At 34.9% G+C, this 25,625-nt stretch overlaps 1 protein-coding gene across 1 annotated transcript in view; it reads right to left on the bottom strand.

Annotated features, from left to right (window-relative positions):
* SLC15A5 (solute carrier family 15 member 5) overlaps positions 1-25,625 on the bottom strand; it is a 152,646-nt gene that overhangs the window by 18,812 nt on the left and 108,209 nt on the right. Inside the window, exon 7 of the mRNA XM_036760669.1 lies at positions 23,357-23,488. Coding sequence (XP_036616564.1) covers positions 23,357-23,488 — 132 coding nt within the window. The remainder of the gene's footprint in view (positions 1-23,356; positions 23,489-25,625) is intronic.

Here is a 25,625-nt window from a genome sequence, read left to right as displayed (position 1 = left end):
TCAGTTCTCTCAATCCCTTTCATTGTTCCTTATGGCACAATGACATTCCTTTACATTCATATAGCATAATTTCATCAGGCATCTCCCAATTGATATGCACCCCTTCATTTCCAATTCTTTGCTACAACAAAAAGTCTCTTCTAAATATATTTATACATATAGGTCCATTCTCTTTTTCTTTGAACTCTTTGATGTATAATCCTAGTACTGGTATTCCATAGCTTAGTAACTTTTGGGATATCATTCCAAATTACTTTTCAGACTGATTGGACCAATTCACAGCTCTAACAACAGGCATTATTGTGCCTGTCCCCCTATAGCTTTTCCAAAAATTGTCATTTTCCTTTTTTGTCATCTATCTATCTACCTATCTACCCGTCCAGCTTTTCATAGTGGCAAAGAAATGGAAACAGAGAGTCTGTTGTTCATTCATTTCAGTCATGTCTGACTCTTCATGACCTCATTTGGAGTTTTCTTGGCAAAGATACTGGAGTGGTTTGCCATTTCCTCCTCCAGCTCATTTTACAAAAGATGAAACTGAGATAAACAACAACTTGTCCCGGGTCACACAGCTAGTAAGTGTCTGAGGCCAGATTTTAACTCATGAAGATGAGGCTTCCCTGGCTTTAGGCCTGGCACTCCATCCACTGGACCACTTAGCTGCCCTGGAAATGGATGGAATGCCCCTCAATTTGAGAATGGTAAAAGAAGTAATTGTATAAAAATATCATGAAATTAATTTGCATTTGTCTTATTAGTGATTTGGAGCAGTTTTTGATTTTGTTGTTGATAATATATCTTCTTTTGAAAACTGTTTAGTCACATCCTTTGACTGGCTGAAGAGACCATGAACAGTCATTTATGTGATCCTGACTGTAGTTCCTTGACACTTGAACTTGTTCTTTTTTTTCCAAATTGCAGTATTTTTTCTTTAACTTAGAAGATCTGAATTTTGTCTATGTCATTCCTGAGCATTTTTACTTTGGGATTTTTTTTCTTTAAGGATATGCTATTCATATTTTTTCTATTTCTCTTTTGCCTTATGGTTCTAAAATGTCTAAACAGGTTTTTTTTTTTAAGATTTCCTGAAATATGTCATGTCGGTGTTTTGTTTAGTTATGGTTTTCAAAGACCCTGATAATGTTAAATTATCTCTCCCTTGCCTCTTTTCCAGGAAAGTTGTTTTTGATCATATAAACTTCAAATTTGCTATTTTTCAAACTTTTGACTATGTTCTAATATTTTTCATTTTATAGAGTCATTGAGTTCTGGTTGATTAATTCTATTTTTTGGGGGGGGGTCAGGGAGTCCACTACTTAGTTAATGTTTTCAACTTTCTGTTTTAAGATATTTGTTGCCCATTTATTTTTTTCTCCTGAAATCTTAATTTATAATTTCCTTTTTAAAATAATCTCTTGTTTCATTTCTTCCAATCAGTCTTGTAGTTCTTATGGCTCTTTCTTTTCTGTTCTGTTTTTTAAGATTCTGCTTATGGCTGACTGGGTTACTCTGGAGTTACTTTTCTATTTTGGATTTAACTCTTGGTGCTTTTTTAACTCAAAGTATTTCTTCATTGTGGTCAGTGTGCTCATATGTTCAGCCTTAGTTCTTGATTTGGGATTTTGCACTTAATGTAGGCCTTTTGGGTACTCTTGGATGGGTTGAGTGGACCTTCTTTGGTCCTACCTCCTCTGTAGTCTCATTGCTGCTGTCACAGCCAATCTAGTTGGGGTGACTAGTAATAGGGCTTATTCTCTGCTTCAATGCCTGGCTTCTATCTTAGTTTTCTGATAGTACATTGGGTCTATATTCTCTTTTCCTCCTTGTTCAATTGTATGGATCTATCCCCTATAGTGGTACCAGGGAGATGCTGAAGATCACATTGGTCTCATGTCCCCTAAATAGCTTTTCTGGCCCTCGCACCAGGGGAGTGTTGGCACGAGTGTTGAGTTGGCTTCGTCATCTGCTTTAGTTTCCAGTGTTCTGAAGAGTAAATAGCCAGGCCCTGTCTCCCTTCAAAGTAATCTGTTTGGGCTGGTTCTTTCCATTTCTGTTCTTACAGGCCAGGGTTGGGATTTGGTTTCACGACCCTTACTGGAGCACACAATAATGTGTGATCTTCCTCGCTAGAGTGTTAACTTGGCTTCAGGTTTGTTTGTAGGAGCCTGGCTGGGTTCCTTAGGTTAGCTCCTGTCCCTGCCTCCAATGGCTTCAGGCTTATTTATTGGAATTTATGCTGGCTTCCTTGGTAGGTCCCCTCTTTTGGCCTTCTCTAGCTTCCATGTTTATCTACACCATGCTGGCTTCCCTGATAAAACCTCTTTCTTTGCCTTCTTAACTTTCGGCCATCTTTTCATGTAGTTCTTGACTGGATGGGGGAGCTTACTCTGTTTCTTTCCAGTTTTATCCTTAATCTTTCTGGAGCCATTTTTCATACATTTACTGCAGTTTATGTAGAATAAATTGGGCTTCTCTTTGACATTTTATGTTGCCATTTTAAGAAGAAATCCCTCACATAGTATTGTAAAGATATATTTGTTGAATTGAATTACTTTGAACTTTGTCTTAACCAAGCTTTATATGCCCCACCCCATGCCTTACTTGTACCTTGAACATAGTAGTATGTACTTGGCAATTTTTGTTAAGTGTGATTTTTGAATACTGAAGACGTGTTACAAAGTACAGTGTTCATTAATGTCCATAATACATTTTAGGTTTAGAATTTTTTTTACAGCATGTCTAATTACTAATCTGTATTATTGGATAGTGTCTCTATTGATAAAAGACAATAGGTGTCCTTCAAAATCACTGAAATCCTCTTTGCCTAGAACTTAAGACCTTAAGAAAAATATTCTCTTATTTGCTTTTTATGGCTGTTAAAAATCATTTATTGCTAATAGTCAATTAACAATTCTTGTTAATAATAGTAGTTACTAGTAATAGTAGTTATACACATATAGTGCTTAATAGATTATAAAATATGTTCAAGTACATTCATTTATTTTATCCCTATCCAGTCCCACAAGAGTTGAATCAATCTTAATGTTTGCTTTGGATGACACTAGAGGTTAGGGAAAAACTGTATTGTAAAACATATATTAATTGCTTTAAAAATAGAGAGATAGTGAGGTGCTAAAGAGATGAAATATTGCATGCCCTTTCAGATGAGATTGATGCATTATTAGCTTTAGCTTTGTTAAAAGAGATCTCTTGAGTCATGGGAGCAATCTACCAAGGTGATATAAAAATAAAACACTTTAATAAAACCTAATGAAAAAGCCAAAAATACAATGTATGTTCTTGATCAATGTTGGTTTGTAAATTCTAAAACTTAGCAACATGATACTAATACCTAGCAAAAATCCAGATAATTGAGACAACCCCTAAAAGATCCCAATTTACTTTTTCAGAAACATTTTCAATTTTTTTCAATTTTATTTAATTTTCAGTTCCAAATTCTCTTTCCCTTCCCCCTTCCCCAGAAATTGAAAAGGAAAGAACAAAACCCATTACAAATATGTATAGCTATGCAAACACATGTCTACATTAGCCATATTCATAAACTTTTTACTTTATTATGTGCTTTTTGTTTGGATAGGCAAAAGTATACCCTTTAAAAAAGATAAGTGTATTTGTTCAATCTCTTGATAGGAGTTAATAGATAAGATGTCAGTATAAGTTTTTATCAGAATAACTCCTTCACTCCATGAGGTAAAGACAACTAAAATGTGTCGAAGATATAGTAACTAAAATTTTAGTAAGAAGAGGAAAAAAGTAAAAGTCCCCTCCAAATAATGTAATGCTTCCTGAAAAATGCAGGAGACAACTACCCAATGATAACATTCACCATAGTCACTTCAAGCCTGCCTATTCTTGATACATCCAGGAGATAGAATCTGCCAGAATTTCATTTTCAACTTTGACTGTGGTGACTTTATCCTGCTACTTCATAGCATTCACTCAGTCTGTTTCACCCACATCACATAACAGATGGAGGAACTATGCTCCCTTCAAAATGAAAGAGGGCAAAAATGTGAAGTGGCATAAACACCCAGATGTGTAAAATTGGTTAGAGGGGAAGGAGTCTCCACGTTTGTGAGAAAGGGGGAATAAACTAAGTTGCAATCATCCCCCCATAGAATTTTCCCACAGCTAGGACCTAGTCAAGCCCCTACACCCCTCAACTCCAGAAGGCTAAGGTCATCATGCTGTAGGACCTGGATAGGGGAAAATGTATCCCACATCAGTGGAAGGAAGCAGCATGAAATAGCATATAAACTTCTGGGAACAGAAGATACAAGGTGAAAGATAGTCTCAGAGGGAAATGGTAGCTCTAGGCCAGCCCCTAAATGAGATAAACCAACAGTGAACCTAAAGAAGGAAAAAATGAGTAAATATTCTAGGTCAGGTCACAACACAATGGGCAACAATTCTATTGTCAAGGAAAGTGATCCCTGTTGACAGAGAAACATGATAATAAGTTACATGTGGCTCTGGAATGGTACAAAGGAGAGCTTTTTTAAAAAAGGAAAAGAATTAGAATGGAAAGGAAAAGTATAATGAAATCAATGTAACAAAGAGAGTAAACCCTTATAATGCATGATGTAGTAGCTCTTCAAAATAGTAGAGCAAAATAATAGAACAACAGATCTGAAATTTTTTAAAAAGTGAAGAAAATTTGGTAGAATAGAAATAAAAAGTCAACAATTTTAAAATACTTCAATACTCCATAGGTCAAAGGAACTGACCTTTGAAGACAGGATGTATGGGGATAATTTAAGGATCATTGGTTTCTCAGAAACTGTTCTTCAGGAAAAAAATACAAGAAATTAATTTGTATTTCTTGGAAAATGACCTTACACTTAGAAGACCAATTTTTAAACTAAACCAATTTTAAACTAAACAATTTAGAAGACCAGTTTATTAACATAAGTTCTAAAATTGTGTGATTCTTGACAACCTCTGCCCCCTCTTCCTACTCTGACATTGTGATCATTAGGGAAAGGGGATCTTGTGGAAGTCAAGAAGTTAATAAGCATTGATCAAGCTCCTGTATGTTCCAGGGACTGTGCTAAACTCTGAGGATACAAAGAAAGGCAACAGAAGGGCTCTGCTCCCCAGGAACTCATAGTGTAATAGGGGAGACAACATGCAAACAACTATGTACAAATACGATGTATACAGGATAAATTGGAGATAATCAACAGAGGGGAGGCATTAGAATTAAAAATGATTGAGACAGACTTTTGTAGAAGGTGAGATTTTAGGTGGCACTTGAAGTCAGGGAACCCAGGAAAAGAGGAAGAGGAAGGGGAAAATTCTAGGCACAGGAAATAGTCAATGAAAAAGTATGGAGTTGGGAGGTGGAGAGAACCAGCAAGGAGACCATAGATCATAGATTATGTGGGAATGAATAAGGTATAAGAAGATTGGAAAGGTATGGAGGCAGGGCAGGTTATGAAGAGCTTTGAATGCCAAACAGGATTTTATATTTGATCCTGGAGGTGATAGAGAGTCATTGGAGTTTATCCTGAGGTGCTGCCTCCTACATAAATTAGTAAGTTTGGAGGAAAGTTTGATAAGCTGGGGAAGATAATCAGTTTTTCTTTGGACATGCCAAGTTTGAGATGCTTAGGGGACATGGAGACATCCAACAGTCAAATACTGTAGGATTGGAGTTTAGGAAAGAGAACTGGGCTAGATATACAGATTTGGGAGTCATCTTCATAGACATGATAATTTCACCTTTGGGTAATGATGGATTGTCAAGAGATAAGGCCTACAGAGAAGAGAGGAGGACCTACAGTGGCTGCTGAAAAGGAAATAAAAATACTTTTATGTAAAGAAAAATAATGGAATCTTCTTATAAAGAATTTAAGGTCCTCTCCCTTTCGTATATGAATAGTTTGGTTGCTCAAATGAGTTCATGTATATAAAGTGCTTTGCAAACCTTAAAGTGCTATAAAAATGCTAGTTGTTTGAGTCAAATTTATAAGAATACAAGTCATTCCCCAACTGATAAATGGTCAAAGGATATGAACACGCAGCTTTTAGACAAAGACATTAAAGCCATCTATGGTCATATGAAAAAAATATCTAATTATTATTGATTAGAGAAACGCAAATTAAAATAACTCTAAGGTACCGTATTATACCTATTAGATTGGCTAACATGACAAAACAGGAAAATGATAAATGTTGGAGAATATGTGGGAAAATTGGAACACTAATGCATTGTTGGTGGAGTTGTGAATTGATCCAACCATTCTGGAAAGCAATATGGAACTATGCCAAAGGCTATAAATAAACCATGCATACCTTTTGACCCAGAAACACCACTTCTAGGTCTATATCTCAAAGAGATCATATAAGTGGGAAAAGGACCCACATGTACAAAAATATTTATAGCAATATTTTTTATTGAGGAGATACCTACCAGTCGGGGAACGGTTGAATGAATTAACATATATGAATGTAATGGAATACTATTGTTCCATAAGAAATGAGCAGGTGGACTAAAGAAAAAACCTGGAAAGACTTGCATGAACTGATGCTGAGAGGAATGAGCAGAACCAGGAGTTCAGTTGCTGTCTTAGAAATTTGATAAGAAGCATTGCTTAGCAGATTGGCTGAAGAAAAGGCTGAATATGGTGATCAGAAGAGAATGGAACTCTGCTACATTTTGAGCTATTGCTCTCCAGTGCCATTGATAGTTTGAGAGAGGTGAAACTTCTCAGAGGTGCCTGATTCCTCTCTATTGCCCTCTCTGGTTTTGAGATGGAGAAGCAAAGGGGGAAAAGAGGCAGGATCATTTTCCTGTGAGAATAGGCTCGTGTACTTGAGGGCAGATTGGACAATGTGAAATCTTACTGAGAGAAGAGGTAGCCAGGTTTATCAATATTGCCCAGAGAGCCAATGTGAAGAGCTTTGTAGTTTTCTGACTTAAGGGAACTGCATGTTACCACAACAATATAACACACTCAGTGCCCTTTCCAGGGTAAAGAGTTTGTCACTACTTTCTTAGCTTGAAGCAACAGTGGATTTGGTCAGCAGGAGAGTGATGAAAATTAGAAGGGAAGTAGCTAGCAGATAAATGGCTTGATGTGGGGCAGACTTTTTCCTGAAGGCCTGCAGTCCAGAGTTGTAAATTACCCTCACTCATATGTTTCACTGTTAAATTTCTTTGTGTGAGCTCACTTTCCCCCCAAGAACACTGCATGTATTTGGTGGGAGAATGCAACCCAGGTTTGTGTGTGGATTGTGATGTTTTGATTATTAATGTATTTGACACATGGAGTAGTTTATATTATTGTTCTTGCCTTTGCCTTATTGTTAAAAAATGCTTAAGAAGTTAAGAGTGGAGGGTGTCATTTCAGGTCAGATGATGGATCCAAGATGTAGAATGAGAGAGAGCCAGTACATGTTGATTCTAGCACGGCTCTGAGTGTAGCCTTAACTGGGAGTTACTCAGACTTCCAAGCCCTGACTTTAAACTTAATCTTAAAAGGGGCTGGTGAAAAAGATTCTGGGAAGATGGCAGAGTAGGTCAGAAAACTTTCAGCTTTCCAAATTTCCTCCACAGAAAAGGACAGAACATTGCCTCAGAGGGAATGCAGAGCAGAGGAAATAAACAAAAGTCAGGGCAAAGCAGTTGTTCTCCTAAGACAACCTAAGAAGACCCCAGGGAAGACCTGACCTCTGTGGGAGGTCCAAGATCAAAAGATCTTCCGCTGTCCGGGAATGCCAAGCACAGCTGTGCTGACCAGATGCATCTGGGACTGTATGCCACTGTGGGGGAGAAGGAACTAGCACACCTGGTCAGTGCAATAGCAGAGGGTTAGAGGCCCTGCTAGCTGTGGGTGCTTGCAGGAGAACAGAGTACTGGGTTTTAATTCCAGGGAAGAGAGGACACCTGTAGTTTGCAGCCACCTGAGGTAGGGTAGAAAGCAAGATCGTTTGCGGAACAGTATGACCTGGGGCTCTAGCCACGGCTTAGGAGTGGAGACCCCAAGGTTGAGCCCTAGGATAGACCTCAGAAAATAACAGTAAGAAGAACCTGAGGCTTTGGGGCATTATTCCCCAAAATGAGGGACTACAACTTGATTACACAAATAATTGCTAAAAACAAAATAAAAAATAAATAAATAAAAATGAGTATGTGAAGTGGAAAGAAATCACCCATAGATAATAACTACAAGGATAGAGAAGATCTGGGTTTATATTCAGAGGAAGATAATGGAACTAAAAAATCGCTCCTCTTTCAATGAGAAATGTCAAATGGTCCCCAGCACAAAAAGAGTTCTTAGAAGAACTCAAAAAAGACTTTAAAAATCAAATAAGAGAGATTGAGGAAAAATTAGAAAAAAGTATGAGCCATCTAAGAAAATCAAGAGAATTATGAAAAGAAAGTTAACCAACTTGAAATAGAAAACCAAAAGCTTAAGGAAGAAAATAAATCATTGAAAACTAGTATTGAGCAAGGGGAAGCTAATGATGTCTTAATAAAACAAAATCAAAAGAATGAAAAAATAGAAGAGAAGGTTACATATCTCACCAGAAACAACAACTGATCTGGAGATGAGGTTGAGGAGAAATAATATAAGAATAGTCAGATTACCTGAAAATTATGATTTAAAAAAATCTTGATACAATAGTACGAGAAATTATCAAGGAAAATTTCCCTAGAGATCTAGAATAAGAAGCAAAGCAGAAATAGGAAAAAAACCCACCACCAATCACCACCTGAAAGAGATCCCAGGAGAAAAACATACAGGGATATCATAACCAAGTTTCAAAGCTCCCAGGTTAAAGAGAAAATATTGGAAGCAACAAGAAAAAAAAATTAAGCATTGTGGAACTACAATAAAGATTACACAAGACCTAGCAGCTATTACATTGAAGGACTGTTGGTCTTGGTCTATATTTTGTAGAGCAAAAGAGCTGGGGTTATGACCAAGGGTAACTTACCCAGTAAAGTTAAATATAATTGAGAATGAAAAAAGGACATTTAACAAAGTGAAAGACTTTCAGGTATTTGTGACAAAAATAGCAGCACTTAAGGGAAAATTTGACATATAACATCCAGTAGAAATATAAAGCAAACACTAAGGACCAATTATAAGGGACTCAATAAGATCCAATAGTTTACTTCTTATATATGAAAACATTATTAGTTCTTCTTTGACTGTCATTTTTATTTGAGTAGTTTGAAAAAAAGGCTTAGGCTGAACTGATAGGGTGATTCTCAAAAAAAAAAAAACCTGTGTAGAGAGAGATAAAAAGGAACAATTGTCTCATACAAATGAGTCAAAAAAGGAAAAATTGATACAGCAGAAGCTAGTAGAGGGGAGAGTGGGTAGTGCTGAAACATTACTGTCATCAGGAATGGGTCAAAGAAGGAACAACATATATAACTAGAAGGATATAAAAGTCTTCTAAATTTTGAAAAAAGAAGAGGGCAAAAGGATAGGGTGGGGGGGAGGATAAGAGAGGGTTTCTTGGAGGGGTGGGTAGGTTAAGGAATAAAAAGGCAAGTTAGTAGGTAGAAGTAAAGTAGAGGAGTGAGGAGGGATAGGAATAGGGTGAGGAGAATAGTGAGGAAAAATAGGAAGGAGGAAAATATACAAGTAATTGTAGCTCAGAATGTGAATAGGATAAATTTACCCATAAAATGGAAATTGGTAACAGATTAAAAAATTTTTGAGTTCAACAATATATTGCTTTCAGGAAATGCTATAAAAATGAGAGATACACACAAAAATAAAGGACAGGAGTAGAACTTACGTGAAAAAACCAGGGGTAGTCATGATTTCAAACAAAGTTAAAGCTAAGAAAGATTTAATCAAAAGAGAAAAATAGGAAAATGGCTCTATGTGTCAGCCATATTCAATATTATTTTAGACCATTTAAAAAAACTAGAGAGTATGAAATACCTGAAAGTATGCCTGCCAAAAGAGACACAGGAACTATATGAATACAAATATAAAACACTTTTTTGGGGGGGGATAAAACACTTTTTATACAAATAAAGTTAATTGAAGCAATATTTATTGTTCATGGGTAGATAAAACCAATATAATAAAAATGACAATTTTACATAATTAATTTATTTAAGTAATGCTGTCTCAATTAAATTATTAAAAAAAAACCCAAAATTTCTGAGTCAGAAAAAATAATAACAAAGTTAATTTAGAAGAACAAAAGGTCAGGAACTTTAAAGAAACCTGGGGGAAAAAGATGTAAAGGACGCAGATGCAGTAGCATCAGACCTTAAACAATATTACAGAGTGAGAGCATTGTTGAAGTGTAAAATGAATAATTTTGATTGTTTTAAATTAAAATTTTCTTGTACAAATAAAACCTATGCAGTCAAGAATAGAAGAAATGCAGAATATTGGGGGAAAACTTTCATAAATAATCTCTCAGATAGAATGTGATTAGGTTGGAATATTGCTGTGGTATAAGAAATTATGAACTGGTTGATTTAGAAAAACACGGAAAGACTTAGACTTATGAAAGAAGATGCCATCCACCTTTAGAGAAACAGTTGACAAGTAGAAATAAGCATAGTATGGTCTTATATATGTATGAGTGTATGTGTGTATATATCTATATTTCTAGATATCTGTGTGTATATATATGTATATATATATATATATGTTTGTATATGTATATATATGTGTGTGTATCCTCAAATAAATGTAGCCTTCTTTAGTGGGGGGGGGGGAGACAGAGGGGAATAAGTAAAGTAAAAAAGGCACAGCAGAAAACAAAGAAAATCTGAAAGGAAGCAAAGCAAAGCTGGACAGCTTTGAAAACAATGTATAGTATTTATTATATAGGTTTTCTTGAAATGGAAATTTATTCCTTTATATTGAATCCTCTCTTATGTTCTGCATTGTACATGGCAATTTGCTTTTCTTTTCTTTCCTTATCTTGAACTTAAGTTTAAAGTAAATTTTAAAAAAGAAAAAAGGGCTGGTGGTAAGAAGGCAAATGAGGAGACACCAGCAACAGGTCATTGGGAACAACTGCTAAAAGATGTGACATTTCTATGTTTGTTGATGTTTATTAAGTTCATAATAAAACATTTACAAAAAGAAAGATAAATCATGAGAATCTGCCAGACAGTTGGACCAGAATGAAACAGAGCCACTACCAGGAGGAGGAGGTGTGCAGATAGTAGGTGGTGGGATCGAGACTCACCGTGACCTAGCACTAGCAAAAACATCAGACATTCACTAGCAATAATGGCACCTGTCTATTGTCCTTTCTCTGTTTTCCATGGGAAAATATACTTTTCCAAGAGCTTTCTTGAAAGTAGTCTGGGGTTTACAAACTTGTTTGTTCCTTACTTACTACTTTCAGTTTAAAGTAATTATTTTAACCTATCATAAAAGGCATAGGGTCCTGTTTGATTATTATACGTAACCTGAAAACAAGGGAGATCTAAAGTATACAGTGTTTGTTAAATCGAAGTGGCTTGAGGTTCAAAGCTGTACATTTAATAGAAATAAGTTTTTCATGTGGTTTAATGAGAGTACTAAAAAAAGGAAAGGAAGCCAATTTTGGAAAGATACCTATAAGACATGTAAGATGACACAGCACCTGAAGTGGAAGGACCAAGCAAGATAGGAAGCCATTTTACTCTCAAATAAGTCCATGCTGAGTTTAAAACGAAAGCTATAACCCAGAAGTGGAATGAATTGTAATGTTAGGTCCCTTTCCAAGCCAAGGGAGTGGTAGATGATTCCCTTTGACATGTGCAGAAAGATTCCCTTCTTTTTGCCTTGCTCAACAGCACTTCCTAGTGATCACAGAAATATAATGTAGTGGAAAGCACTGGATTAGAAGTCAGTAAACTTGGGATCTACTTCTGGTTCTGCTGGCAACTAGTTGGGTGACCTTGGGCAAGTCACTTCATCATTTTAACTTTGGTGTCTTCATCTCTGAAATGGATGGGTGAGACTAGAGCAGAGGTTCATAATCATTTTTTTTGGTCATGGAGTGCTATGGCACTTGACAAAGCCTATAGTCCCTTTCGTAGATTGTTTTTAAATGCTTAAAATATAGTACATAGGATTACAAAGGAAACCAATTATATTAAAATACAATTAACAAAATAATTTAAAAAACAAATTCATGGACCCCAGGTTAAGGACCCATACCAGATGATATATGGAGCCCCTTTCAACTTTATTACCTTACAAGCTTAAGCAGAAAAATCATACTTTGTAAATAGCCTAATAATGCCTCTGGCTAATATTAATTATATTAGCATTAATTAAATGTACTTGTCAATATTAAATTTAAGTCAACTATTTCTAAAGAATTCCTACTCTTTAAGTGATCATTAACATAGGTTTTGTTTGTATTACAAAACACATAGCAGAATGTCTTGAACATAATAAGTACTCAATATTTATTAGCTGAGTTTGTAAATGATTGAATAAATCCCCAATTTATTTGAAACAAATTTAATGAATTTAAATAATGCAAGGTAGCGTAATGTGTAATAAGACTTCCCCCTTATTTTTGTTTTTATTGACAATTTATTTTCTTATTCATGTAGATTATATGACACACATTAAACAGTGTAGACAGTTGAAACATTCACTTTTGGCTTTTGAGAATAAAATTAATATTAAAGAAAATTTCCTTCATGATTTGAATTCTGGTCTTTCTGATTCTAAGTGCAGGGTTCTGTACCAACTAACTGCCACTTTCCCTCTCTGGTTTTGTTTCCTTATCTGTGAAATGAGGAGTTGGAATAAATGATTGCTGAGTAACATTATATAAACTTTCCAGTTTTCTTCTCACTGCAGCCAGGATTTAGAAGATGAATTTTGAGGGAAAATGTTGAATTTAAAGTAAAAAAGAATATATACCTTGAATACAGGAACAGGCCTGTGAATCTTGACCCACTACTTTTCTTTATATACATTTTTTTCAAGTTTATTCTAAAAAGTTCCTATTTTATAAGTGACTCAGTGATTCATGCTGACATGCCTGTCAGCAGCCCCTAAAATTGATGGATATTCAAATGAGAGTTTTAAAAGGATCTCATTTTTATTGAATATGGTTTTGATGGAAATTAAAATACCTAGATTCTTTGTTCCTCCTGTGAACTTTGAGGAGGTGGCAAAGGAGGGGTAAGGAGGTGCATCTCTTGGCCTCTTCTTACATGCAATTACCCTTTTCCTCTTAGGTATTTTGCTTTGGACTTTTTCTATTATCAGTGAGTCCATAACTAAGATATAATTTCCCGTGAATTCTATTTTGTTATTTATGTCACAAGGGTAAGCTGGAACTCAAAAGTGTGAGAAAATTCATACTGTTGCTAATGGGATACAGTAGAAATAAGCAGTTTGACTGATTTCTTCACTCCCTTATACTTGCATTGCTATTCTATTACTAAACTATTCCTGAAATGATTAGTGTAGGAGGATGGGTTTGGTCTTGAATCTTCCCTTAAAGCTTTGAGAGTTGAAGATCCCAGAAGGATCAGTTTTCTCACTTGTACTGAAAATGTCACTCTAACAGTTATCTGTCTGCACAGTCAAATTTCAAGAATACGTTTGAATTTACCGCATTCACACCATTTTCTGTCGTGGTGCTAAAAATGAGTAATGCAGCCTAGAGCCTGTGAGGTTGTGATAACTGATCAACTTTGCCAATAAGAAAAAAAACTACACATACATTCAGCTGACATTATGAAGGCATAAAAGGTTTAAAAAAATCTAAATATGAAATTCAAGGATGAGAGATGTGGTTCACACATTGTCTGTGTCTGCACTCAACAACTGATGGCTTTAGGATGGCCAATTTAATAAAAAATCAATATGGTTGTTAGGATAAGTTGCATTTCATTTTCCCGGTTTTTAAATTAATTTCATCATCACAGTGTTTGATAAGCTATTAATAATAAAATCCCTAGAGTTGCTATAGCACTTTGTACTTTTCAAAGTATTTTTGCATCCATTCAAATGCAATTAATAATCTATTAGGCATTGGCTATGAGTAAGGCATTGTGATAGATGCTGGGGATACGAAACAAACAGTCTCTGACCTCAAGGAGCTTAGATTCTTAAATTCTTATTTGATTTTATCTCGTAAAATTCTTTTGAGGCAGAAGGGGCAGGTATTCCTATTTGCATTTTATAAATGAGGAATTTAAATGACCTACCTAAGTGATCTTAATTAAACACTTGTTGAACAAATATCTGTGGAATGAATGAAAGCATCCACTAGGAGTCACCAGTAGCTTACTCTGAATCAGGCCAATTATCTCTTTTACTTTTTTTGAGATATTTCTAGACCAAGAGAAGATTGTAAATATAATGCATTTCAATTGTAAATAATTTCAATGAAGCATCTGAGAAATTCTTTCACGATTTCCTTGTGGATATGATGGAGGTATGTGTGGAGACTAGTGGAATCGTGTAGAATGTTGATACTCTATCAGTGGTCACTCCATAGTTGGGGTACTGTGCTTGGGTTCCATGTACTGCATTTCAAGAGGGACACTGACAAACCAGAATGCAAAAATAAATGGCTGTTATGTAAGATGAATGGTTTGGCTAGTGTATTATATGAGGAACATTTAAAGATTTGGGGTTTGCTTAGCAGGAGGAGAAAATGTATGGAGAATGTGATAGTTGTATCCTAAGTATTTAGAGGAATATCTTGTGAATAAGGGAGTAGTTATGTAACTTGGGTCAACTAAGTTTCTCTGGACTTTAATTTCCTTCCCTGCATGATGAAGGTCCTCTGTGATGGTCTTTCATCACAAGTATGAGATAGTATTGAGAACAGTAGACTTGGATTCAGAATGACTGGGTTTAAACCCAGGGTTGTAACTTAACTATTCTTATAAGATTGTGTGTAAGTTTTTAACATCTCTTTCAGCTTCATGTATCCTAACTGTTAAAATAGGGATCATATTTGTTTCAACAGCCTCATAGAGTTGGTATCCAAAAGAACGCTTTGCAATCTACGACACTAGAATTATTTTATGTAGTTTTCAAGGGAAGGTCTGTTACTAAAGGGCAGAATTAATGATTTTGAAGAGGTCCACTTAAACCCAATAAAAGAAACCTATAATAATTTGATCTATATTTACATGTAGTAGACTGTTTAAAATAGTAATGTGCTTCCAGGTATTTTCAAGTAGAAAGAGTATGGCCATCTATGAGGGATTTTAGTTTGGTTTACAAGTAGGGCTAAATGGCCTGTAAGGATCCTTCCAAGGGCAACTGATGGTATAGTGTATAGAATTCTTGGCTTGGAGTCAGGAAGAACTGGATTTAAATATGACCTCAGACACTTACTAGCTGTGTGACGTTAGGCAAGTCACTCAACCCTGTTTGCCTCAGTTTCCTCATCTGTGAAATGAGCTGGAGAAGGAAATGGAAATGGCAAACCACTTAAGTATCTCTGCAAAGAAAACCACAAATTGGCTCATGAGGAGTCAGACATGACTAAAACTGACTAAATAATACCATGTACCAAGGCACTGTGTTAAGTGCTTCACAATATTATCTGTTTTAATTCTCACAACAAAACTGGGAGATAGGTGCTATTATCATTCTCATTTCACAGCTGAGGAAACTGAGGCAAACAGAGTTAAATGTCTTTCCTAGAATCACACAACTAGTAAGTGTCTGAGGCCAGATTTGAACTCAAGAAGATGAGTCTTCCTGTCTCCAGACCTCACACTTGATCCACTGAGTCACCTAGTTGTCCTATTAAACTCATTTTAGGTGTTTAATAAATCCTTCATTTCTCCCTTCATTTTCCTTCCTTCCTTTTCTTTCTTTCCTTCCTTCCTTCTATTGTTCCTTTGTTCCTTCCTTCCATCTCCTTCCTTCCTTTTCCTTCCTTCCTCCTTTCCTTCCTTTCTTCCCTCCCTTTCACCCCCCTTCCCAATTCTAAAGTATTAATTTGTATAATTTTACTACAGACGTTGATAAATCAAAATGTTGCTATGATCATGATACAGTCTTTGACTTATCCTGCTGAAATCACTTCCTTTCACTGACTGCCCCAAAATGAAAGACCTGCTGTGATTATCAACATGCCTATGTTCCAGTTTTTGCTTTTGTATCACACCCAGCATGTCACCTGTTCCTAAATAATAGCAAACAGTAACAATATACTGTAACTTCCACACTATATTGGGAAATGAATATAATTAATGAGCAACTCAATATAATATTACTTTATATAGAGAAAAATTCTCAGTAAGATTTATACCCAATCCAAAGAAACTAAGTTAAATTACAAAAAAGATCTTATTAGAAGGCAGTTTCACGCTCTATACGGAACCCAAGGATAACATCAGAGTGAGCCTCCTTCATACATTGCCTTAAGCACACCCATATAGAAAAATCCATATTTTTAAAAAAGATAAATTTTGAGGATATTATAGAGCTTACAAAAGAACTCACACAAGGATTTCTTAAAATAACATTTAAAAAATATACCTCCATTGTGTATTCTACATCTCTTTACTGTTGTAGCAAGTGTTGTCTCTTTAAAATAGATTGCATAGCTTCAGGCTACTCTAAAAAAAGCAGAAGGTACAATAATGATTTCAGATAAAGCAACAATAAAAATTGATAATGTCAAGAGAAAAAAACCCCAAGAAACTACATTATGCTTAAAGGCAGCATAGATAATGAAAAAAAATAACATTATTAAATATATATGCACCAAATGACATAGTGTCAAAGTTGTGAAAAGCAAAGCTACGATGAGATCTCCAAGATGGCAGAGTTGTTTTCAGCATAACTTTTTCAACCTAACAACCTCAAAGGAAAGAAATATGAGCCAAGTCTAGTGTAATTAAAACTAAATCTACAAGATAAGAAAAGATATACACTGCACGGGAACAAAGCTTTATGAAATAACATCAGAGAAATGAAATACCTAAAACTGACTCATGAGCCCCCCTTTCAGGCTATCCTCATGCCAGGTTTGGCTAGCTAAAACAAAACATAGTTTTCATTAACTGTTTGTGGTTGCCCGCTCTAGTTCCCCTTGAGAAATAGAAGTCAATATATAAAAAAGAAAGGGAAGATAACTTAAGGGTGAAGGCAGAAGTTGCAGCAGCACAGAGACAACTAAAAACGGCATTTCCATATACAAGAAAAAGGGGACTAGAAACCTAACTGGAGGCAGTCCTTTTCCCTAAAATGTTTAATTGGACAGAGACTAAGATGGACCTACGAAACTACAATCAGGAGGGAACAAAAAAGCCTAGTCTCATGAATTTGTATTGGAGACCTTGTATATGTCACAGAACAGTCAAAGTGTGGGGAGGAAAGCAAGAGATAACGTACTACAAAATAAACAAAAGATAATAACAAAAAAAAAATCAAGAGAAAGGCTAGGAATAAGACAAACTTCCAAGTAAATAAACCAACTATAAGACACATAAAACAGAGGAGAAAATGAGTTACAATAAAAAAACAGTCAGGTAACTCACAGAATAAATATTATCCTTTGAGGGAAAATGAACTCAAAGTCCTGATTGACAAAGAAACTTTTGCTCTCTAGGAATCACAGAATAATGGCATGTAAACCTCAAATCGTTCAACAGAAAAGTAAAACTTTTCAAAGAAGATACTAGCATGGAAAATAAGCCAGAAACCAGAACTTTCAAAACAGAAATAACTAAGGCAAACAACTAAGTAGATAACTGGGATCAAACAATGTAGAATGTCTCCACAGTAATGTAGGTTAGTTTAGTCTCTTATCAACTTCTCACCAGGACAATTACAATAGCTTGCTAACTGATCTCTCTGTCTATCTACTAGAATCTACCATAAATATCGCTGCTAAAGTGATTTCCCTGTAGTACAGGTCTGACCATGCCCATCTCACTACTTAGCAAAGTCCAGTGGCTTCCTATTACCTCCAGGATAAAACATAAATCCCCCATTTGGCATTTCAAGCTCATCACCAGGCTCCATCTTTTCTTCCATAATTCACATACATTCCTCTTCACAACATACTCTATGGCCCAGCCATATTGGTCTGTTCGCCATCCTTACACATTTGTACTAGCTATCCATAATGTCTACAATACTCTCCCTCTGCATGTTTCCTTAATAAAATTCCAGATTTCCTTCAAGACTCAGCTTAAGTGCCACCTGTCCTCCTGAAGTACTAGTGCCATCTTTTCTGAGATTACCTTCCAACTTACCCTGTGCATACCTTGTATGTATTTAGTTACTTCCATATTTTCTTCTCCATTAGAATGTAAGCTCATTGAATGCAGAGATTGTTTCCATTTTTCCTTTTTGGATTTAGAATAGTACTTGGTGCATAGCAAACACTAGACAAATGCTTATTGATTGAATTGCCCAGAAACTATAGAAATACAAGGAAATTTACTAGAAGAGAAGGGGTAATAATTTGAAAGAACAATATGCTGTATATTAGAAATATGTTAAAAATAAATATACACATATAATTAAAATGAGATGCTAAAACAAAATTTAATATGCATCAGATAATTACAAAAAATCAGTAGCTGTAATCATGCTATCAGGCTATAGATAAGAATAGGGGCTGAACCTGTAATTTCACTGGTATAGGGAAGTCTTGGATAAGGAAACTCCCTTGATAGATGAAGGTCAGCACTTTCTTTGAAATTTATTGTGTTAGAAAGTTGCATGAAGAACTCAGAGGTTGTGATTTGGAAAGGGTCACATATGTTTCAGGGGTAGATCTTGAACCCAGTCTTTCTGACTTTGGGGACACATATGTAACATCTATCTCTTCTTGCTATCAGACAAGGTAAATTTAAAAATTCAAAAAGCCAAGAAAGATACACAGATAAAATATATTATGCTTATAAAATGAAACAATATCAGTAATATACACATATGCATAAAAGCGCATAACATCTAAATTCACAAGGAAAAGGTAACAATTTTGTAGTTACATAGATTGTAAAAGTATTATTTAGCATACTTTAATATTACTCTCTCAGATCTGGAAAAATCTAGCAGAATGATAAGTACATATATAGAACTAAGCCAATCAAAAAAATTAGATTTGAAAGACTTATGGCATCTTCTGAGTTGAGGGACTAAAAGTATATATATTTTTCTCAACATCAGATGGTACCTTTAAAAAACAGAAAATATGCTATGGCACAGAGAGACTGAAAATAATAAAAGAAGAAATATTAAACATGTCCTTTATAGGCCACAACATAATAACATTAGTAATTAATACAGAGACTATAAGCAAACATATAGATTTAGATATAGAATTAGTAATGATAGCTTGAATAATAAGTAGCTCAAAAGAAAAATCATTAAAACATTTAATAATTATGTGAAAGAGAAAAATAATTGTGAACCAACATATCAAAATTTCAAAGATACAGTTCTCATGGGAAAATTTATTTCTGAAAATATTTATTAACAAAATAGAATAAGAGGATTGATAAATTGATCACACACTTTAAAAACCTATAAAATCAACAAGTTAGTACATAAATCTTATCAATACTTAAAGAGCAATTAAATCCTCTATTCTATAAACTATTGCAATAATTGAGAACGGACTCCCCTAAATTTCATTTTATGAGAGAAAATTTATCCTAATAACTACCCAGGGAAGGAAAAAAAAACATAGAACGAGAAGTCTGGACTACTATGACTAATAAATATTTATTTTAAAATATAAATAAAATCCCAATTAAAAAATCACTAGGACACACATACACACACGCATATATACAGTATTACAAACAAAAAAATCATACAATTACAGAAATAGATGCAGAAAAATGCATCTGGCAAAATGCAACATTCATTTAAGCTAAAATACTAAAAAGTACAGACAAATGAAGATGTTTAAAAATAAGATAAAATGTCATATTAACTTTGTATAGTTATGTTTTTATAGCAAACTATCTAAATTTTAAAATAGATGATAAAGTATCTAAAGTATAGATAAGCAGTGAAACTGGACACTTGAGTGACTGTGCTTCCAGCCTGTGTGAGATAGAGAGAGCCAGTTTCCAAAAAATAAAAGTTTACACACACACAAATATGTACATATGTGCGTGTGTGTACACATGCATATGTATAAGCATGCATATACATACCAATAGTTAGAATTATTTACAATGAACACAAACTGAAAACGTTTTCAAGTTTAGGAGTAAAGAAAAGATATCACCTCGCTCTACCATTATTTAATTTTAACACACATATAAGACAAGAGCTCTTCAATAAAGATAGGGGAAAAAATTCCTTTTTGCAGGTCATATGAAGGTTTACTTAGAAAATTTCTGGTTGTTAAAGAAAAAACTGTGATAATAATATTTTCACAGGCCACATAAATACAAAATATAATATTTCTCTATAGCATTAAAAAGAATAGAAAAAGATGAAAAAATCCATTAAGCATAACTTCAAAATGCATAAGATATCTTGGATGTCAATCTACCAAGACATATATAGGATATATTTCTTGTGTGTGTGTGTGTGTGTGTGTGTGTGTGTGTGTGTGTGTGTATGTTTAAAGTGTGCTTTATGGAATTAAAGGAAAATTAAATATTTGGAGAGCTATTCAATGCCTATATTTGGGCAAAATCAATGTAATAAAATAATTTTATTATTCAAATTAATTTATAGATTTTGGTACTATATCCAATGGCTAAAGAAATACTTTACAGAACTAGACAAAAAACAACAAAGTTCATTTGAGAAACTAAAGTTCTAGAATATCAAAGTAAATAGAGAGGAAAAAGTAGGAATGAAGGAATCACCTCATTGCCAGATCAAATTATATTATAATAATAAAAAAGTATTTGATTAAAAAATAAAAAGTATATGAGTGTAGTGTGTAGATAGAATGAATTAGATTCTCCCTCAAAAACATATTGTTGACTTACTGAGAACTTAATTTACTTGTGAAAGAACCAATTTTTTGACAAATACTGTTATGAAAGCTGGAAAGTAATTAGGCAGAAACTACCAACTATATATGATAAAAAAATATACTAACACTTTATAATATATGCAATGATAAGCATTAATGGATACTAAACTGAATATAAAAGATCAACCTTACAAAAATGAGAAGGGAACAAGACTAGGTATCTTTTACAACTATAGCAAGGGGAACAATTTTTAGCTAAAAATGGATAAAGGAGATTATAAAAGAAAGAAAAACCAGATAATTTCCATTAGTTGGAATTAAAATGCTTTTCTATGAACAAAATCTATGCCACTGGTATAAAACAGGAAAGTGTCCATTGGAGGGGAAAATCTTTCCATCAAATGTCTTTGCTCATTGTCTGATATCTAAGATAAATGGGAAATTAATAAAAATATAGAAGACCATGAGTCATTTTCCTGTGGTCAAGGATTAAATAAATAGTTCTGCAAAGAATAGCAAAGTATTAATAATCGTGTGAAAGAATGCTCCAAACAATTAATAGTAAGGGAAATTCAAAACAACTCAGAGGTTTCAAATCACACCCAGCAAATGGAAACATGTCAAAAGAGAGAAATAAATCAAGATTGGAGAGGATGTGTGAAGGTAGGCCACTCATACAATGTTGGTGTGGTTATGAATTTGTTCTACCATTTTGGAAAACAACTTAGAATTATGCTAAAAAAAGTGTTTAAAATGTCCATGTCTGTTTTTAACAGATTTTACTGTGGGGAATATATCCCAAGGTTGTAAAAGATGGAAAGAAATGTCATCATCAAAATAGTCACAGGAACAATTTTTGTAGCAAAGAACTGGAAACAAAGTTATTTGACCATGAGTGAATAAAATTTTAAAATCATTTATTAAGCACTTTCTAAATGCCAGGTGATGAGGATAACAAATAGGCCCGGGCCTAAAGTTTATATTCTAATGGGAGAGATAACACCTTTGGGGTAGTGGTTGCCAGGGAAGGGAAGAATGGCCTGGGAAATTAAAGGGATTTTGAGTGGAGCCACAGAACAGTTGACTGCCACACTCTTTCCAACACCAGTGGTAGTATTAATTGGATTACCATTCACAGAGCAAGAATCAGAAAGCAAGAGACTGGTGGTGACAGGGCAGATGACAAGATGCTTATCAATTGGCGCGTGGATTATGGTATAGTGATTTAAAGGATTATTACTGTGCCACAAGAAATCATGGATATGACACATTCAGGTTTATATAAAAACAAAGTGAAGTAATAGAAGTAGAATCAGAATATATATTATATATATAATATATAACACAATCAGACAATGTAAATAACAACAACAACAAATCTGAATGAAATGTAATTGTGACAAAAGAGATTGATCTTGAAAAATAGTTCAAATCTTTTGGGTTGTGGAGCATGAGAGGAAGTGAGAAGATGCAAACGTGATAGAGAAGTGGTGGTGGTGAAAGGTACAGAAATAAAGAGATGATAAAACAATGGCTGTGTGACTGTCAAATCGTTTTGCACTATTTATTTACTAATTGAGTCTATACTGAAAGTAAGCACAACATGAAGTATCTAAGCATATTTGTCTGCTTCTGTCTAAAGCTGATAACAATTTATGTCATGGTTATACGGCTAGAGATCATTGAAATACACTAAATTCGAAAGATGACAGTGTTTTGCCTGTGAGTGGGGGCTCAGAGGTAATTTTAATCAGATAGGTTCACAAGTCCACATACCCCTTGATGATAATCCGCTATTTATAGAGACAGATGGGTAAGTTTAGGGATGCCCTGGTAACTACAGAGAACATTGCACTTTCTCGGGACTTCCCCCTTGTCAGGGCTGAACAAATTACCAGGACTCCTCTTTAAGTGGCAAAAAATACGACCTGGTGGTTAAACTATTAACAAAATTCTCTAAGTGACCAAATATCCCAGGTGAGCTCTTCAACCATCAGCCTCTCTTTTAGCAGTGGGCTCTCTGAAAAATTCTGAAACAATATATTACTCCCCCAAATCTTGCATAACTACGTCTGGCCTCCAAAGATTGTCTACCCCTATGACAGGCATGGGTAGGTATAGAATAAGGCTATATTGACAAGTCTATTAGGTATATACACTAGTTACTGTGTTTTAAAGTACACGGTAAACAAGTCTGCAACAGAAGTGACATTCTGTAATTACCTCTTCCTATCAAAAGAAAAACAATTCACAGAAATTTAATTAATACAGCAAGAGTCTATTTCCTATCTTAATTCTATCTTAATTGCAAAAGCCGATCAGCTAGAATCAACAGGAACCAGTGCAGCCCCTACGCAGTTTTAAGTTTCACCTAACAATCCCTTCGTCACTAGGATCAATATATAGAAATGCTTAATAGATGTTGGATTGAATTTAATTAGGAACATACCTTCAGAAGTTGTATATACTACTTTCACCATCAGTGCCCCCACGAAGCAACCAAATCCATTGAACAGAGCCAAAAAATTCATGGAGATTCCTCTGACTTTACTTGGTAGGAGCTTATATGATATTGCAGAACCTTAGGGAGCCAAGGGAAAGGCAGAGTTCAGGTAAATCTACCCCCCAAAACACAGTTACAGATATTGCCTAAATTCTATTAAATTATATCCCAGATAAAATATCGTGGCGGGGGTGGTGGTGATGTCAAAATGAGGAGTAGTTTATGTGAAGTTTGCCATTAAGCAGTGAATCATTTAACTATTATTTGCCAATGTCTACAAGGGTTAAAATCCAGCAGAATGTAATTTTTTTCAGGCTATGACAGGCGAGTTAGTTAATAGGAATCTTACAATATTCAGGGAATCTCCCCACAATTTGTTTAAATCGTAATTTTTGATACAGTTGGACACTGCAGTAGGCAACCTTTTGTGCCCCATTCTAGCATCATGATACTGGGATTCTGTTTACATTAGGTTGAATATAGAAACTTAATATTTCTTACAAAATAAAATCACTACATATTTATTGAATTTCTACTGCGTGCAAGACACTGTGTCAGACACTAGGGTGTGTGTGTGTTTGTGTTTTTAGATTTGGTGAGTTGACTGCTCATCTAGAGTTACTGCAGAGCAATAGGGACACAATGAACCTTTGAAATTATTTCCTTTCTCCCAACCATATTAAAGTAACTGTTTGTGACTCAGTCTCACAGGGCCCAAGGAAGAAAATGAAAACAAAAGAATGAAGTACTTCTCTCCTCTGCCTCTATCTTTAGAGGATGAGTACTTTTACTGACTTCCTCCCTCCTGCTGGTCCCATGGTTGTGACCTTTCCTTGGTCAACACTAGGTGGAGCAGTGGATGGACTTAGAATCCAGGAGACCAGAGTTCAAATTCTGCCTAAATGCAAGCTATTCACAGCCACTTTCTCATGAATCTCCACCACTGCCTATTCACAGTTGAGAACCTAAACATATCACAAAGAAATCATAACTGGTCACAATTTTGTGTCAAGAGTAAGGCACGAAGGTAGTACAAGAGAAGAAATTGTAAATAACTTTAAAAAAAATAAAAAAAAGAGTCTTAGAATAAATGCCTGCCATTTGTAGGAAGTGGGTGGGGTTAAAGTACATTTTGGGGGGTAGATTTTAACTTTAGGCTGTCCCAGCCATCTTGTGGATTTTGAATGGGCAGAGACCACAAAAAGCGAGAACTTAGCAGTCCATAAAGAAATCTTTACTAAGTGCTTGCCATGTGCCAGATACCATGTTAAGCACTAGTAATAGAAATACAGGCAAAAAAGAAAGACAATTTCTAATCTCAAGGAATTTATATTCTAATGGGAGAGGGGAGAAAAATACATAAAAGGAAGCTGAAAGGGGAAGTGTGTGCGTGTGTGTGTGTGTGTGTGTGTGTGTGTGTGTGTGTGTGTGTTTTGAAGGTATCCAGCATCAGCACACAGTGGAGAAGTCCAGAGTGTATGCAGCTTGTAGAAAAAGGAAGCTCAAGTCACCTTGAAACCCCAGACTAAGACCTTATTTAAAATGCCTGCTAGAGTCCGTCTGTCTCTTTTTTCACTTTATATAGTACAGGTGTCCGTGTGTGTGTGTGTGTGCCTTTTTTCATTTTATATAGTACAGTTATGTATATGTGTATATATATACACACACATATATATGTATATATATACATGTATATATGTAATATATATATGTATATATATATAAAAGCACACACACACAGAGTGGATGTGGGTGAGGTATGGGACTAAAATTTTGGGAGAGGGACAGATAAATTGGAAGCAGGTTGCAATTGATATTTATAAATGATTGTCAATTAAGCCCTCAATTTTATTATCTTTTGACAGAATATAAGCTCCTTGAGGGCAGGGACTGTTTCATATTTTGTTTTTGTATCTCTAGCACTTAAGACTACTTAATAAATGTTTGTGGATTGATTGTTGACCATTATAATTCCTTCCATTCACCTTTCTCAGTTGAGATCTTCAAAGTTATTTTTCATGATTTCCTATCAATAATATATCTACCCTTGCTTTTTTTTTTTTTACTTCTGAAATGCATTTACCTCTCCACACATAAATATCCTAATGTCTCTTCGTGAGGTAGTCCAACATTTTGACTCTACTATTTAAGTGTCCTGAATATATATGTCTGCCTTCAGTTACTGGCTTCCAAAAAGCACATAGCATATGGAGAT

The sequence above is a fragment of the Trichosurus vulpecula genome, chromosome 5 (genome assembly GCF_011100635.1).
Source record: "Trichosurus vulpecula isolate mTriVul1 chromosome 5, mTriVul1.pri, whole genome shotgun sequence".
NCBI lineage: Eukaryota > Metazoa > Chordata > Mammalia > Diprotodontia > Phalangeridae > Trichosurus > Trichosurus vulpecula.
This window is presented reverse-complemented; position numbering and strand designations above follow the sequence as displayed.